The following is a 17,104-nucleotide window of genomic DNA, read 5'->3' on the forward strand; positions in this document are numbered from 1 at the left end:
ATAGATTATTTAAATCCTAAGTTATAAGTTCAAGAACCGAAGTTGACCCTTTTCTCGTTAAAAAAACTACTACTAAAATTATAAAGGTAAAAGGTACTCCCTCCATTCTGAAATAGTTGTCACTTTAGGGAGATTTTTTTGTTCCATAATACTTGTCACTTTAGAATACCAAGAAAGCATTTATTGCTATTTTTACACATATATCCCTCATTAATTCATTGAAAGAATACAAAATACAAATAAAGAGTCATACTAATTAATGTTAACAAGTTTCAAGAAGGGCTAATTTAGTAAAAATACTTATAATTTTTGACATATTTATTGGTTTTTTAATTTGTGTGAAAATGACTAAAGCGACAACTATTTCAGAATGGAGGGAGTACAAAAAATCTCGAGGTTTTCACAAAAGTACAGTTCAGCCCTTTTTAATATCTGGTGCACAATTCAGCCCTTGCCATTTTTTTATCGAAAAAAAAAACCCCACCTTATGCCAATAACAAAATAGGAGAAACGGGTTACACCAAACAAATTCGGGTTCTCACAAAATAGCAAAAACTGAGCAGAACCCTTTGAAGCAATTAAAAAGGAATGGCAAGCGAGGAAGAAACTGCAGTTAAAGAGCCGTTGGATCTAATCAGACTCAGTCTCGATGAGCGCATCTACGTCAAGCTCCGTTCCGACCGTGAACTTCGCGGCAAACTTCATGTGCGTTCTCTTTATTGTTCTTCCTTTTTTTTTTCTTTAGGGTTTTCTTAATTTTTAACTAACAGGCTTTAATTATGCAAATAGATTTTATTGTTTGATGTCTTTTGTGTAGAAAATCAGATTACTGCTAGGGTTTTGCAATTTTTTTTTTGTTCAGAGTAGTGTTATTTGATAGTTTGATTAAGCATACTGATACCTTATTTATTGATAGGCCTTAATATTTTTTGTATGTTGTGATTTTGGTACTTGTTTGTCAGTATGATTGAGTATATAAAGTTGGCTACTTCAATTACAGGATTTGGCAGATCAATTTTCTTGGTTAATTTGTGCATGAAGATGTTATAATGTGGTTAGGACTGTTATCAAGTCAAGTTGAATTGATAGAGTCGAAGTTCAAAACTTGACTCGAGCTCAATTGAGCTTTAATTTTTGGACCTTCAGGTCAAGTGGATGGAATACTTTATCCTTGAATAATACAACTTGGCTAGATGATTACTTGGATAAAAGCTTTTTGACAACTTTCTAAGTTGAAAATAAATTCGAATAGGCTTAGTGAACTTGAATTAGCAGTTCGATTGAGCTCAACAAGCTTGAGATATGTTCAAATGAAATGATAATCAAATTAGAAAGGATATATAATAAGATACTATAGCTTGCTTGGGGCTTGCAAACTTTTTGAGTCAAGTACTATGGAGCTCAAATTTGGCTCATCAATCTACCCGAGTGGCATCCTATAGCTTTAGTAGTATGTTTTGTCATTTCAGAATAGGTGCATGCAGATGACTGCGAATATAATAAGTGTTTATAATCTGTTCCATTATAATTTATGAGAAAACACATATGAATGCCCTACAACCTTCTCTTAATGTCAATAGTTATCTATGCAAGGAAAACAAAATTGATTACATGCTTAGTTAATAATTATTATATCTTCAAATCCTAAAGTTCTATTGTGGGTGGTTTATCTGGTTTTTCAGGCTTATGATCAGCATTTGAATATGATACTAGGAGATGTTGAAGAGGTTATTACCACAGTTGAAATCGATGATGAAACATATGAAGAAATTGTTAGAGTATGTGGCAGTTCCTTTTTTCTCCGCATTCTCTTGTCTAAAATTGTCTATATCTTGTTCTTACAATACCTTGTAGGATGCTTACCGTTTTTTTTTCTTTTTGTTGTTCTTCTAATTTAGACCACAAAGCGCATGATCCCCTTTCTGTTTGTTAGAGGAGACGGTGTCATATTGGTTTCTCCACCGTTGAGGACAGCTTAGTTTGGAGAAGCTCAACATGTAGAATTTGAGAGAAGTTGCTTTTTTCGCCTTCTATTTTGACCAGATTTATGTGTATCTTCAGGTCTGGTCATGCTTAGTGTCATATGGAATTAACGGCATTGTAGGGTTGAATATTTAGATTACTTTGCTATGTTTCAGACCATAATGTAATTGATGTAACTGATGATTTCGGCGGAATGTCTTGATGAATTTTTTTGTTTCGGGAAATTTGTCAGAATGATGATATTATTGAGAAAAATTTGAGATGGCCGTCAAGTCCGCATTTTGCTTTTTTATTTTTTATTTCTAGAAAGTGATTACTTCAAACAAGAATTCTTTTAGGCTAAACTCATACTAAAGTCCTTGTACTATTGTTTTTTTTTTTTTCATTTGGTCCTTGAGAATTTTTTTATATTTAAGTGATCTTTTAACTATTTATTTTGTACGTACATGTGATTTTTTTAGGCATAAAATGTTGTTTCATGCAATTAAAACGGTGATGTTTTTTGTAGTTTTATCCACAAAAGGACCATAAGTGTACAAACAAAATAGTTAATGGACTATTTAAATGTAAAACATTTGTTGAAGATTAAGTAAAATAAAAGCTAATAATATAGTGATTTTATGATGGGTATAGCCATTCTTTTAACAAAAAGATGCATGTTATTGTTTGCATTTCTGAGGATTTAGGCGCTAATTTTTATGCAACTTATAGATTAAGCTCTCAATTTTGAGTGTTTTTATGGTTCGTTTTTGTGCCTGGCTCGGCTATCCAATATCCTCGTTTTGAAAATAATTATTTTGCTGTAAATTGTAAAGCTGATGCAGAAAGACGGACCCCTTTGGAATAGGATATGCTAGTGGTTTAAACAAACATAATATTGAGTTCGAATGAGTTTAAATTCTCAAAATCGAGCTTGAGCTAACATTATCTAATCTATTCAAACTTCAATCAAATAAGTTCGAGTTCAATTAAACAAAGAATTAACTATTCAAAATACTGTCATATGTGATTCTTAAAAATTTTCTAATAAGATTTTAAATTCAACCAAATAAGGTCATATATACTTAATTTTAAAAATATTTAATGTCATTATAATAAAAAAAAATGAATTGTTATTTTATGAATTCAAAACTAGTTTATGCTATTTACAAACATCACTAGCTCGAAATTGTACTTAAGTTGCTCAAGCTCAATTTAAATCTTTCAAGTCGATTTCAAATTTTCTAGATCGATCTCAAATAATTCATGATTAATCCAACTAGTTCACAGCCCTAGATACACCTTATTTAATCCCTAGATAAATTGATGTTATGGTGATGGGTGTCAACAATATAGTTAAATTTTTTTTGCCGGAACAAAATAGTTAATCGATATACAAAATAATGGAAATTTCATTAACAATGCTGGGAAATATTCCGGAAACTTGGTGCTATTACCAGAACCTCACCACCAAAAAGGAAGAAAGAATGAAAGACGGTAATAATGAACTTAAATGTAAAGAATATGGATTTCATTTTAATTGGATATAACACAGCTATGACTACAATACAACACTGCATGCACATTTGAAAAATTGACAATACAAAAATTTCTGTTGCCAAATACAAACTGAATCACCGACGCCTTGATCGGCCAAAACTTGGAGATCCTACTGCTTGAGCACCTCTGTAATTTCTACTGGGAGAATCCATTGATGCTCTGAAGCTATAAGCAGCTTTTGCAGATTCCGGCACTGCATCTAATGGAATTGACTCTACGAAGCATGCTGTATTAATTCGAGTTCTCTCTAATTCTGCTTGAAGCAGCTCAGAGCTGCATTGCTGAGCAAGAGCCTGAAGGGGAAAAAAATAGAACAGGCGAAACAAAAAAATATTTTACTTCAGATATAGAATTTCAGCCTAATATTATCAACTCAATTAGAAATGCACAGATTGACTGTTAGTTCCCCACAAATTATCTTATATTCCATTTCAGGCCATCTGTGAATATATTATAGGAATAATTACTATCACCCCTGAAATTATGTTAAAATTACTGTTTAACCCTGCATTTCAAAAAATCATTGTTTCACCCATGATATTTAGGTATTAGATAACTGAAATTACAAGGGGGTTTCAGTTAAATGAAATTAAAATATCATGGGGAAACAATAATTTTAATACAGAGAATTTTAACCTAACTTCATCAAATACTATATTCATAAAATGTTTATTGTCTATTTTGGTGCTTTTGGAAATGGATACATCTACTTGTACCAATATCAGGTTATATGCCTATAAAACATACTCGACTTATTCAGTGTATTATTAAAAGCATAGAGGATTTAAAATCTTACAATTAGGTCATCTGGTGAGACATTCATCCCTTGCTGCCTGTCATCGAGTGCATCTTCACTCCCACGAGTTGATCTCCGTTGATGCCCTGGATTTTCAACAGCTTCAGCAACATTCTCGGTTGCTTTCTCTAAAAGCACACCTTGTAAGGATTTGAGCGATTCCCTAGCATCAGGTGTAAAATACGGATTTAAAATGGTCTCGTAATATTCAAGCTGCAGAAGACATGTTAAAACTTGATAAGTCAACCAATTATTGAGTTGCATGATTATATCAGTAACACAAGTTGACAAATTGTTGCAACCTGTAGACAAAACAAACAAAATACATGTCCTAATGTCTAGTAAAATAGAAGTCTACCTCGAGCATTAGCTGACAGAAACCATTTGGGTCAAGTGACCTTAGCTCTTTACTTTTGTTCTCATATAAAATACTCAAAAAGGTATCAATTAGACCTTCCACAAGAATGCCAAGTGTCTTATCCAGCAAAGGCTTAGCACCAGCAAAGACCTGAAATGGGGATTTTATTAGGACAAAAGAAGAATTTGATTAAAAAAACTAGTGTGCAGAAATGTCCTTGACAATTGTTACATCAAACAACATGATACAAATTCAGAGCAATGTCCATTGAACCTTCTTGAAATTTTACTAATCCGCCCAGACATTACTTCATAAAAAAAAGTGGAAATAGAAGAAGATCGTTTCGAATGAATAGATACTTGGAGACTATTGTTCAATTATTAGAAAAATCAATTCGAGATTTAACGGAAGCATAGACACTATGTCCAGATGCACAAGTACTGTCCATCTATACTGCTACTTGACAATTGTTGCATCATACAACATGATACAACTAATTCAGTTGTTAGCAAGATCTATTTGACATAATTAAATGGAAGCATACACACTGTACCTCTGAGTGCACCGCTACGAGAGCGTGTAATAACTCCACAGCTGCATCGCGAACACCCTGCAAAATAATTATCATTTACAGTCATATAGCTTCAATTTATCTCATGTCTAGTATCTCGGAAAGAAATACACAAAAAACAAATCAATTAAGATGTCACTAAACCCACTTTGACTGCAGGTGTGGCTCCCCAGTGAACACCGGACTTCAACAAATAGTTTGTGGCTGCTGTTCTGACCATGTTTGCCTGCAAGGAAGGACCAAATTACTTAATTATTATGGCATCATAATTAACTTGCAAGAAATTCACAAATATTTCCAACATCAGCTTGTTGTACAAACAACATTCAAAAATAAAGTATCTTTACACCATCCAGCTGATAAATATGAACAGTTTGATACAACCAGGCAGATGCTACATATTTTTAAGAGATTTACCGATAGACACATAAGTCGAAAAAATGTGCTATAGACCTCAATTGGCTAAAACTGTACTTAAACTCAATTTTCAAGTAGACCACAAAATAGACATTTTTAAAATTATTGTGCCAACTTCAGCAGCCCAAAAGTTTACTGCCTTTGGTCAATAAATTAACATTTCTACGTAAGAAAGATGAACAAAATCTTGATTCTCACTTCTCAGTACTTATCAAGCCTTTTTCTTTTCCTTTTACCGCAGGGACACAACTTGAAAAGGAAATATAATAAGTTATCTTTGACAGAAAAGCTCATTACATGAACCGTCCAATTCAAAGATACTCGCTCACAGCTTTTAGTGTTCTTAAAATTGGACCATCCTAGCAGCTCCATACACATAATATTTCTAGACAAAAGGCGATGGGAAAAACAGAAGACGCCATATCCAAAACAGCCACCCTATCCATAAGTTGTCTGCATGCAAGTCTTCATTTGTGCACATTAAAATTTACTGCTCTTAATAGAGATTTCCATGCTATACCTTTGCAAAAGTATACTGTGCTAGGACTTTTTCTTCTAGACCAGAGAAGGACATAACTAGGTCTTGTACATCACTGTCTTCTTCATCCTTTTCCCTGCAATTGCAGTAATAAGATATAATATTTATAATCGTCATCAGCACTTAGCAGTTATATTATTCAAATGCACACGCATCACAACAAATATGGAGAAAAATATAAAGTCTGGGGTAGCGTGCAAACTATCAAAAATGTGAAAAGTAATTATCTTATGTGGCATAGCTATAGCAAAAGCATACTTCTTTACAACATATCCAGTTAATTCACAAGGCATAATTTTGTTTTCATAACAAATAAGACATATGTACAAAATGCACATAGTTACACTAAATATGCAAATTAATTGGGGAAATTAGGTTGCTTGCCAGCAGATCATGAGTTAACTCGGGCCAAATATAAACATAGTGTTCTGGAATGACCAGATCCATGAGCTTAGTGCCAGACCTAGTAAGTTAGTTAGCATCATATAAAGCGAACATCAGTACCCCACATCTTATCCAGTTTGCTGTTACAAGGACACATGAAAATTTTCAGGCTAAGGAAAAAAGAGTTTAATACAAACCTAGACTGCAACCAAATGTTTCTGTACTTGTTGTATAACTCATAAGAAAGTTCATCTTTGCAGTATCCAATATTACTTAAGACGATCAACAATTTTTTATGTGAACCAACAAGACTTCCAGGAATTTCAGACGATAGATTTTCTTCTGATTCGTAAGTAAATCCATTCTGTAACTCCGCACTTTCCTTGTTTGATTTGTTTTGCGCAAGCTCACTCCCAATCTGCTCCAGATTACCTGATGAGCGGGCATAGTATGAAAATCATAAAAGAAGCACTGACGTCCAAACATCAGACTGACAATGACTTATTTATTCATCATACCAGCAAAATCAAGGAAACAATTTAAGAAGGCCAGTCTAACTGATTCTTGAATTTCTTGAAATTGGGCAAACATGTCTTCTGACTTCCTTGCTTCATTCCTCAAGGACTGAATCATCCTGGAAAAGAATAAATAACAAGAAAAGAAATTAAATTGGCAGCCTGCAGCCTTTACTTCTTCATTAAGTAATTAAATATTTTTCTAAAAAGACATGGAGGAAATATTTACAAATATGAGGATAAGTAATTAAAACAAGAAAACTGAGGTAAGTAAAATAAGAGGAAAAAAACAAGATAGAAAATAATGTAAAGCCCAATTGTGCAATAAGTTGGAGCCCCAAAAAAACTACAAAGGGAATATCTGATCCCTTGCTCCCCTAAAATTACAACTCACTACTGCCAAAATCCACTTGGATAAGGGTAAAACAAAGGAGAGGATTGGGTTGGGGGAAAAGAGAGGAACAACTGCAGTGGGTATGCTGCAATAGAAACCTCATAACTATGCTTCCATGACATCACATTATGGATACTATCACAATGTACAGCCATTTCATGAATTTGCAGCTATATCTAAAGCAAATTCTTGTGCAAGTTTGCATGTGATGACACTTGAGCATACTTGAATTGTAAACAATCATTATTTACACCAAAGAGACCAGAGTTTATTCTAGTACACTTTTGATAAGCAATAACATAGTCTAGAGTTGCTCTCCTTCACCTTTTAACATGAAATACATCAAACAAGTAAATTTTACATAAAAGAACCGGACAATAATTCTAGCCATATGCATCAGAATAAATCTTGTGCTAAGAATATCTAGAGAGTAAAGAGATGGCATCTACTCCCATCCTCACAATAAGGTCATTAGGCAATTCTACAAACTCACCACTAAGCTTATACTTGCAATGACTCAAGTACGATGATGTTACTCATAGTTTTTGTAATGAGAAGTTCTATTGACTTACAAACTTATCTGATCCATAGCAGAGGCTATGATAGAGCGGAATGCTAGAGGCAAGAAAGAGATAGTGTATGGAGATTTATTCCTTTCAAGAATAGATACAGGAACCCATGTTTCTGCTTTGGATATCTCTTCTGTTGTTGCTCGCATCCATGAGCAGAGCCTAAGTATGTAAATCTTTGTAATCTCAGCTTGAAGTGTTCTGAGAGCTATGACTGTAACAAAGTAGTATAACACTCAGAAGTCAGAAAATAAAGGAACTGCAGCTTCAGTGTGAGCTTACAAACCAGCAATAGATGGGGATGATTCTTTTGCTTCAAATGCTTGACAGGCTTTGGCTATTTCCTTTATGGCATCACTCATATAAGACTGAAGAATATTTGATTCTTCAAGATCACGAAAAGTATTGTGAACCTGCACCAGCGATGGTTCGTTTGAATTAACAAAATACACAGCATAGATGATACATGAACCAGGAAGAAGGCCTAGAACACATACTGCCTTAGATAACAAGAAGAAGTTTAAATCTCAAATTCATAACCAGTGACACAGCCTGGTACAACAATTGATTACCAGTTACTGTCGCAAACTGAAGTATAAGATAGGCTAAAATGATTCATCTCTAATCTGATAGAAAAAATTGTAATTTTTTGATATTGCTTTCTTTCTCAATTATGTGAACATATAATAGGCATCACGAAAAAACAAATAAAGACTTAAATTCAAATAAGTGTATCCCGACTTCTTGTCCATGCCATGCAGCCAAATAAGGGAACATAGTTTGAACTAGAACTTGTTTTTACATAGTTATGCTGTCCATAAGGTTCATCAACCTTTTCTATTTTACAATTAATAGATTTCCAATTTCAACTATGCAGAATCATCTTTCCACTGAGATAAGCATCCCAAGTAATTATTTAAGTGAAAAAACATTGAATTAGCATATACAACATGCAGATTCATGTCAAAAGGGATTCAAGGACTTAAAATTTGGCACTTGTGTTTGAATTAAAGTTGGATTTGCTATGCTTCAGAGCTTCTCATGTGATTGATTTTGGTCTAACATTGAGTAGCTCACCATTGATAAACAATTAATCTTTACAATAAGCTGGACAACTTGGTAACTTTTAACATGGCAATTAGTCATTCATCAATTTCTTCCATTTATCTAAACTGTCGTAAGCACTGATTATAGAGAAGGAAACAAATGAAGAGAATACTGGAGTAATTCAAAATTTTCTAAGATAATATATTTTCAAAGTCAAACTTAGGCAAGTATAACTTTGGAAGTGATTACTCCAACACTTTTTTCATGCTAAATTTCTTCACTTTCTCTTATAAGTTCTATAACAGTTTCCTCAGTTTCATTAACTAGTAGAAAACAAGTTTGCCAGAGGTTTAGGGTGAAACCAAAGTTTGTTGTTTGTTACATGATTTTGCACCTTTGTGCTTTTGTCCAGGATAGTTGAGGTAGAATTGAGATTTGCAAGGCAAAAAGTTGTGTCTTTCGATGATAGCGGGTTGAAAGAAGAGTGTAGAAAACTAACATTTTGTAATGAAAATATTCATTCTATACTAATCTCACTCTTGATATATTCCCACCACCATACAAGGATCTAGCCATAAACTATAGAAAAGTGGTAGAACATTATGTGAACTTAACTTTATAATAAGCTAAAAGACTAAAACCTTCTATTATTACATGTGCATGCATTTAGTGTACTCAGAGCCCCACCTTACCTAACAATTAGAGGTTAACTCTTGCAATCCCCAACCTATATCATCAATGAGAACACTGTGCATGGGTGTGTTCAAATGCATTGCGAATTCTAATATCAGAATGTGAGGGGAAAAACAATGTATTACATCATTTTTCATAATGTAAAACTGGCACTTGTGAATCAAGCAAAAGGAGAACAATTTTGACGAATATAGAACTTATGAAAGTTACCCTCAGATCAGTGCATATTGAATAAATTCACCATTAATGCAACTTCTATCCAAAATTTCAAGTGTGAAGAAAATGGTCCCATAACTTGGTATATCTATGGAACTGATAAAATATGTTTTACATATTACCTTGACTTCATAGGCTGAGATAGTATTGCGAACCATTCCAGAAACTTCATCAAGAGAATGTGTCGAGTACCTCCCATCCCCAACTTTTTCCTCAGGTTTATTTGCTGATGTATTGACATTTGATTCAGCAGAAACTTGTGAAGACTGAAGGAATAAGATCGTAATCATTATGAAAACTGAAAAGATATATAAAATTAAACAGAAAAAATACAGGCTAGTGATGAAACTGATCCAATAAAATTGCTGTATAACTTGGAGGAAGTGTTCAATGACTCGAGTCACATGACTAAAGCAGTGGGGTCCATACTTCAGTGCAAAGCAGCTTAAGCAAGCAATGGTTCAAATTATAGGAAGAAACAAATGCAACTGTGGTAGCATTAGTCTAAACTTTACAGTGTCAGGGACAATAACTTTTGTTAATTCTGAATTACAGTAACATCAAAATATCAGCAAGTTGGTGCCAGCATTTGGTAGTTACCAGGAGAACCTCTATTTACATAGAATTCTGCACCAAGGCTACGTAGATTTTCAGAAAATAACTTAAGGAAATTATTGAAAAGAAGTTTCTGTTATGAGTCAAACATACTAATTCCTTCAATAAGCACAGAGATGGTTGCACCAAAAAAAATTATATTTTCGTTTAAGTTCAAGACACCCAAAAATGCAAAAAAGAAATCCAGAAAAGTATATTCCAAAATAAACAGAGCCTAAATTTTCTCTACAATTTGTTTTATATCTAAAATGTGTACTCATTACAAGGCACCCAATTTGAAAAGCATTTATGTGAAGTTGCTGGAGTACAACTATCCTAATCTTAGTTAAGGCTCATGGAGTATAAACAAACAAATTATAAAAAAATTAAGTAACAATACATTATTCCCCCAATCTCTCTTGTAAAATTTTCAATCTCAGCAATATTATGTTTCGAAAATTAAATGAACCAAAAATTGGACATAATTTTCCATTGAACTTGGATCTCATCAGAAAATATTTAATGGTTCATTTCTCATAAAAAAATCTATAGTGGTGAGCTGTTAGAACATATATATCAATATATAAATGACAAATCGAAGATGGAGATGGAAAGCAAGTTTACTGTCCATCACATGGTATGAAAATTCACATAGCATCTTCTTACTAAAAACGGTTATGTTGGTCAATATGACAAAGATAGCTTCTATAACTAAATATCTTAATAGACGCAGCACTCCGATTTGATTACCTTTGCAAATTTTCCATTAAAAACGGAAAGTGCCACTTTCCAAAAGGCGGGTATGTGATAGATCAGTACAGAAGTTAGCCTGCGGATGTACTTCCCTCTAAGAACATCAACTTCTTCACCAGTCAAGTCTATTAGCTGTGAGTCTACTGGCAGAGGGATGTCCCCCAGTTCAAGGGAATAATCTCCATTCGACTGAAAGTAATAAAGAGAATATGAAATAATCACTCAGAATTACATTTTAAAGTATATAGATGCAAAATATTCCACTTACAGATTGATGCAAGTTTTGTTGAATTTGCCTCCACCTTGCGTCAGATATAGCTCTTTCACGCATCTGATTGTGCAAAGTTTCCATTCTTGCTTCATGATCCAATGTGCATTTCTCCAGCAAACCTCGAATTCTATGATTCTGCCAAACGACAAAACTTGACAATCAGTAATGGAGAATAAAATTGGAGAAAACTGTTGAAATATTTAAGGAAGACTAAAAGTACAACAAGAATTCATTTTGAGACTGATTTAGAAGCCAAATCTTGAAATCCATTAGCTATTGAACAGTTACAAAGATCTACCAGAAATACTTGATTTGCCATCACAAATATTCTCATAAAAAATCTGGTTATGAATAAACTGACCTGTACATTTAAATAATGCCATACAGGATCTGACTCAGGCTCTAGCTCCAGCAACAGTCTCACAGTGTTTTCAAGCTAATGAGCCATACAATTTAGTCAGCAACCACAAAAAGAAGAAAGAACAACAAAAAGAAAGATCAATTTCGTATAAATACAGAAGTTCTATTCAACCAGTGTCCTATTCATTGTATCTACCGCAAATGATTTTGCAAAATGCAAACCATTAAATTTTGTAAAGAATTTTATAAACCTACATTTGTGAGGTCTATTTGTGGATCTTCCATTGATTTGTAAAGTGTGCCTTTGAACTCATGCATCACCTTTTCGACCTCTTCGAGAACACGTTTTAATATATTTACCTGAAATTCACACAAATCAACAGCTATCCAAAAAATTTGATGAGGAAAATACGCAGCTTCATCTAAATAATACAACAGATTGTGAAAATTAAAATCTAAAAATAAGACTCAATTGACATATATGATAGGACCCATAGCTACTACCCCAAAATACAAAGAAATAGGGAGACGATGAGACAGATTGAGGAAACCATACAAAATGAATGATGCCAACCACAGAAGATAAATAAACAGTGGATAAATGCAACTAGAGGATAATGGTAGGTAGATTAATGCCTCATTCATGTTCAAAAAAATTATTGTTAATTATGTTCAAAACACAACACAATTTATACCAAATTCCTGAGTAGATCTGGGTCGAGCCCAACAGGCTGTTGCCCACTAAAAGGCGAACCTCCCAAGCACAAGTTGTAAGTATATGGCATCATGCGTTTTCATAATTTATAATTTATTTCATTAAAGTGAGTTACATAATGGAGTCTTAAACCAAAGAGCATTAGCTGAGTAGTGCTACTTAAGTTGTCATGGTGACCTTAAAGTTTTGAGTTGGAACATCAATCAGAGCCTAATTTATCCCCAAAAAGGTCACAAGAAAAGTGACTTAAAGAAACAATAAGCACCCTTTCCAGGTTTCATTTGAAAACAGAAGCATGCATTATATTAATGAGAAACTAAGGAACTGGGCGCTTAACCCAGTGGTATTACATCCCATGCAAGAAGGAATGAAAGGGACGGGGCTTGATCCCAGAAAAATGGGGTTATCCATCTTGTTTTTCAAATAGAGTACTACAGGGGCAGTGCAACTTATCCTCTTCCCCTTCTTTGACTACCAACTGCTAACCCTACTGGTATCACCAAAAACAAATATGATGACCGCGTTATGCATCGACAACCTGTCATCCTAAGATTATCAAACTAAATGATCTCTGTTAAACAATAACAAATTTGCTTGCTGCTTTACAGATAGCAATTTTAAATGTTTGTCAACAAAAAACAATCCCTTCCCAATTAACTAAAATCTGCAGAACAACAAACATATAGAGGCATAAACTCGGCAGAAGATCACTTAATGCCTTAGGGATAGACTTTAGGAATAGACTGGAGAGTGTAGCACAATGAGAGAGAATATAAGAGTCAATTAAGTTTAATTCTTGCATACATGAGAAGGCAGAGCAATTGACTTCGCCTTTTTGTATTCCCTCACTGCCAAGTCATATTCACCCTTACTAATGCTCCCACGGATGGTGCTTGGCAAGTTAAACAGTGTTCGGAATCTCTGAAGCATGCCCTGGACAGATCTGATCTTCTCAGCTTGAGCCTTTGTACAGAATCAACAAGAACAACCAAAAAACAAAAACCACATCAACTATGGCATATCAAAGGCGTGGATTTCATGTGTATTTAAAATAGTACTCTCACAAACCTGTCTCTCAAATAAAGGCTCAAAAGCACGGTTTGCCAGTGAGGTTACTCCTCGCATGCAGTTAAAAAGGTGAGACGTCCCAGAACCTTCTGGATCATCTTCAATACGTTTCAATTTGGACTCTATATCTGTGATTGGATCAGTGATTTTTCTTATTAAAAAAAAAAGAGAGTCAGAGATGCTTAGTATATCACTACTAGCAATATATTACAATGTTAGGAAGACCTAAACTATATCGCAGGTAGCTGGGCTTCAGCTCACTTGCCATAGTTAAAAAGTGACACTAGTAATCCATGAGTCGTGACACCTGCATACCATCAATAGTAGTTTTGCATGAGACAAAGCAGTCAAAATTGTCTTTAACTAATTGTTTCCTCTGCTGAGTACGTCCTTTGAGATCAGTTTTTAAAGCAAGGGCACCAGCCTCTAGCTCGGCAGAACTGGTATCTTGATGTATTCGGGATAAAAACAACTTTGCATCAAACTTTTCAGAGAAATACAGCAAATTCTCTGCAAATGCATGAATAAAAGTAAAGTCAGAGACACGAATTCCTAGCATATAAAATAAACATTGAGAAATTAGAAGCTTTTTTGCTCGTCATTTTTAATTGACTAGCCATTTTTAATTCTCATACTTTAATGTTTTCACAATATTCCCTTTTTATCATGCTTAGTAAAACACGTTCCATAATTGAACCTGAATGGCTTCTCTATTAACCAACTGTTCATGTGATACAGAAACAGAATAAAGTATGTAATGAAAATGGTAAGTAAAGCAATTTGCTTTTTACAAAGCAAATGCAGAATTTTACCAAATGCACTCTTTTGCATAAAGAAAATGTGTGTGTGTGATGTGTGTGAAAAGAGAGAGAGAGAGAGAGAGAGAGAGAGAGAGACCGCGAAGATTACTATCAACAGTTCCTTTATCAGATTGTGGAGAGCTGTTTGATGATTCAGTGATCAATTTTAATGTTCTGTTGTCAATGATCCTATCAATAAAACATGCATTGAGGTTAATCAAAGAGATGGATATGAGTTAAAACTTCAGGAGAACACATATTACAGTCAGAGTTTGGACTATGATCATGTAATAACGTGTTAGAACTGTTGCTGATAAACATCATAAAACAAACTTGTACTCTTTAAAAGAATCAATTAGAAGTGTCAAACAAACAACATCAGTATTACACAGAAAGCTAAACCTTAAAGCAATCAACTAGCAGAGCCAAAACGATATTGAAAGGCAGAAACTGATCGAAGTTGAGGAGAGAGTATAAATATGCAATCCAGGTCAAAAATTACCCCAATCCTAATGGATCTATGCATTCCATGCCCCGCGGGAATGACTGTAAACTGTTAAGTCCCTTGATCCCCAATGCTGAAGGCTTCTTCTCAAACTTCTGAGCCACCGGCGCTGTTCTTGTCTCTCGCATTTCACGAACCCTACGGGCAAGCTGTTAGAGGAACATAAATAATTGTTGGTAAATTAATGGTTCATTCAATGAACAGAAAGTCCTAATAAAAGCTTGTGCAGCTTTATATTAAGAGTGTTATAATCCAAGGACACTGAACTTTGAGATAAGGGAAAAGTCTTACAAATCGTGCTTGCAGAACTTATTTAAGATGAATAGTTATCCAATAAATAGATGCAATGAATCCCATAAGAGAGTGAGAAAGAATGAAAACATTTAACAAATGTTAACCTAAATGTGAATAGGTAACTCGTGTGATATGCAATGAATTCTTTAAATTGCCAACAAAGTTCAATTTGTATTGTGAAATCGACCAGGAGTACAGAGTAAATTTCTAATTTCATTTTTTTTTATGAATGAAATTTTATGAAAAGCCAAGAAAAGGCAAGCCAGCACTCAAAACCGAAAGAGGTTAAAGAGCGAGGCAAAAAAGAATACAATCATCCAAAAAAAATACAATCCGGGTTTCTAAACAACTCCAAACTACTATAAGAGAAAGACGGATTAGAGAACTTAAAGTAATTTGTCGCCATAGTGAAACTATCAAAAACTATCTCCTCTGTTGACATGATTTTTCTATGAAAAATATGCAAATTCCTTCTCTTCCATAAATTGAATCATTAGAAATTAGAAGTGATTCAATTTCTAATTTCATTTATAAGAGCATAATTATCATAGATGTGCTGTTCTGAAGGATGATCAAACTAATACAGAGATATGTGAACAGATAGTTATGCACCAGCTTAATACGATGCTCCATTCTGTCAGATCACCTACTCCAATTCCAATATTATTATGAATTTGCCGAACTTCCACCCGATCAGCAGTACATTACTCAAATTAGTCCTACGAGCTAAGTAGACTCGGAACAGAAGTCACAACCCTCAAATACAATTGGTCTAAACCATATGAGCCTTCAAACTGTCATGTACAAGTAAATCCCTAATCTTCAAACCTGTACTCACATACATCGCCATCAACAGTGTCGTTCAGAGATGAAGTCCCTTAGCTTATCAAGATTCATTTCCTATATTACATTTGCCGCAAAACTATCTGAGCCTTTTTAAAGAAAGTGAAAGCATCATTACACTCATAGAATTGTTGCCACACATGACAGAAGCTTTCTCGCGCCGAGTTCTGAAGCCGACTTAAAACTATAATTTTAAAGTTAGGCTCAATCAAATTTAATCAGCAATCGTTTCTAATTCACATCAACTCCATCAAACATTTCTAATTGACACCTAAATCATCATAAGAAAAAATAACAAAATACTTGAGCTAAACTTAATTAAAATAAAATTAACAAACATAAGCATACCTCAGCCTCATCAACTCTTTTCCAACAATCAGGCTCTTCACCATCCCAACCTTTATCATCCTCCTTTCCATCTTTCCCGCCGCTGCCGCCGCCTCTCCTTTTAGCTCCTTCGCCACTGCGATCCTTAATAACTTCCTCATCTCCACTCGATATACTTAGCATTTCCAACTCCGAATCGTCGTCATCCTCCACCACTCGCCTATTCTTTTGATTATGCGCCACTCCAGCTGTCCCTTTCCTCGGCGGAGCTGCCGCAGCCGTAGTCTTCGGTGGTTGAACGAAATTCGCCACCGGTTTCCGCTGATTTGACGATGACGGTGGTTTCTGGTAGTTGAGATCGCGCTGCGCTTGTTCCTTCAATGCCATCTGAAGAAGTTCGTCTTCGTCATCGCTGTCGCTTGACATTTTCGTAATTTAATTCAAGTTTAAGGGTCAGTTTGGAATAAGATCTGATATTTTTTCCTTTTTTGGAGTGTATTTTTCTTTTTGCGTGTTAACAGACAGAATGGAGAAGAAAGAGAAGTTTGTTCAAG

General features: G+C 34.4%; 2 protein-coding genes across 2 annotated transcripts; one reads left to right on the forward strand and one right to left on the reverse strand.

The window, feature by feature from the left end:
- Window positions 1–479: 479 nt before the first annotated feature.
- On the forward strand, window positions 480–2,275 carry LOC126665718 (sm-like protein LSM3B). The gene is made up of 3 exons (XM_050358596.2): window positions 480–705; window positions 1,683–1,778; window positions 1,899–2,275. Exons 1-3 carry the CDS (start codon window positions 589–591, stop codon window positions 1,977–1,979), a joined length of 294 nt encoding a protein of 97 aa, XP_050214553.1. The 5' UTR covers window positions 480–588; the 3' UTR covers window positions 1,980–2,275.
- Window positions 2,276–3,450: 1,175 nt separating this feature from the next.
- Window positions 3,451–17,104, reverse strand: LOC126665711 (exocyst complex component SEC5A). The gene is made up of 21 exons (XM_050358587.2): window positions 16,572–17,104; window positions 15,084–15,235; window positions 14,679–14,770; window positions 14,097–14,291; window positions 13,782–13,909; window positions 13,518–13,676; window positions 12,254–12,358; window positions 12,000–12,074; window positions 11,636–11,773; window positions 11,365–11,556; window positions 10,143–10,286; window positions 8,351–8,477; window positions 8,068–8,278; window positions 7,105–7,220; window positions 6,784–7,018; window positions 6,185–6,278; window positions 5,396–5,473; window positions 5,230–5,286; window positions 4,677–4,826; window positions 4,319–4,531; window positions 3,451–3,815 (listed from the first exon to the last, which is right to left on the reverse strand). Exons 1-21 carry the CDS (start codon window positions 16,974–16,976, stop codon window positions 3,597–3,599), a joined length of 3,285 nt encoding a protein of 1,094 aa, XP_050214544.1. The 5' UTR covers window positions 16,977–17,104; the 3' UTR covers window positions 3,451–3,596.

The sequence above is a fragment of the Mercurialis annua genome, linkage group LG1-X (assembly GCF_937616625.2).
Source record: "Mercurialis annua linkage group LG1-X, ddMerAnnu1.2, whole genome shotgun sequence".
NCBI lineage: Eukaryota > Viridiplantae > Streptophyta > Magnoliopsida > Malpighiales > Euphorbiaceae > Mercurialis > Mercurialis annua.

What these genes read in the sequence shown, in the direction of transcription:
- LOC126665711 (XM_050358587.2), bottom strand. Translation starts at nt 16,976, where the DNA reads ATGTCAAGCGACAGCGATGACGAAGACGAACTTCTTCAGATGGCATTG. An exon ending in TTAATGGAAAATTTGCAAAG is followed by an intron (nt 10,287 to 11,364) that starts GTAATCAAATCG and finishes TTATTCCTTCAG; the next exon opens with TCTTCACAAGTTTCTGCTGA. An exon ending in AACATTTGGTTGCAGTCTAG is followed by an intron (nt 6,279 to 6,783) that starts GTTTGTATTAAA and finishes CTGCAATTGCAG; the next exon opens with GGAAAAGGATGAAGAAGACA.
- LOC126665718 (XM_050358596.2), top strand. Translation starts at nt 589, where the DNA reads ATGGCAAGCGAGGAAGAAACTGCAGTTAAAGAGCCGTTGGATCTAATC. An exon ending in AACTTCGCGGCAAACTTCAT is followed by an intron (nt 706 to 1,682) that starts GTGCGTTCTCTT and finishes CTGGTTTTTCAG; the next exon opens with GCTTATGATCAGCATTTGAA. An exon ending in CATATGAAGAAATTGTTAGA is followed by an intron (nt 1,779 to 1,898) that starts GTATGTGGCAGT and finishes CTTCTAATTTAG; the next exon opens with ACCACAAAGCGCATGATCCC.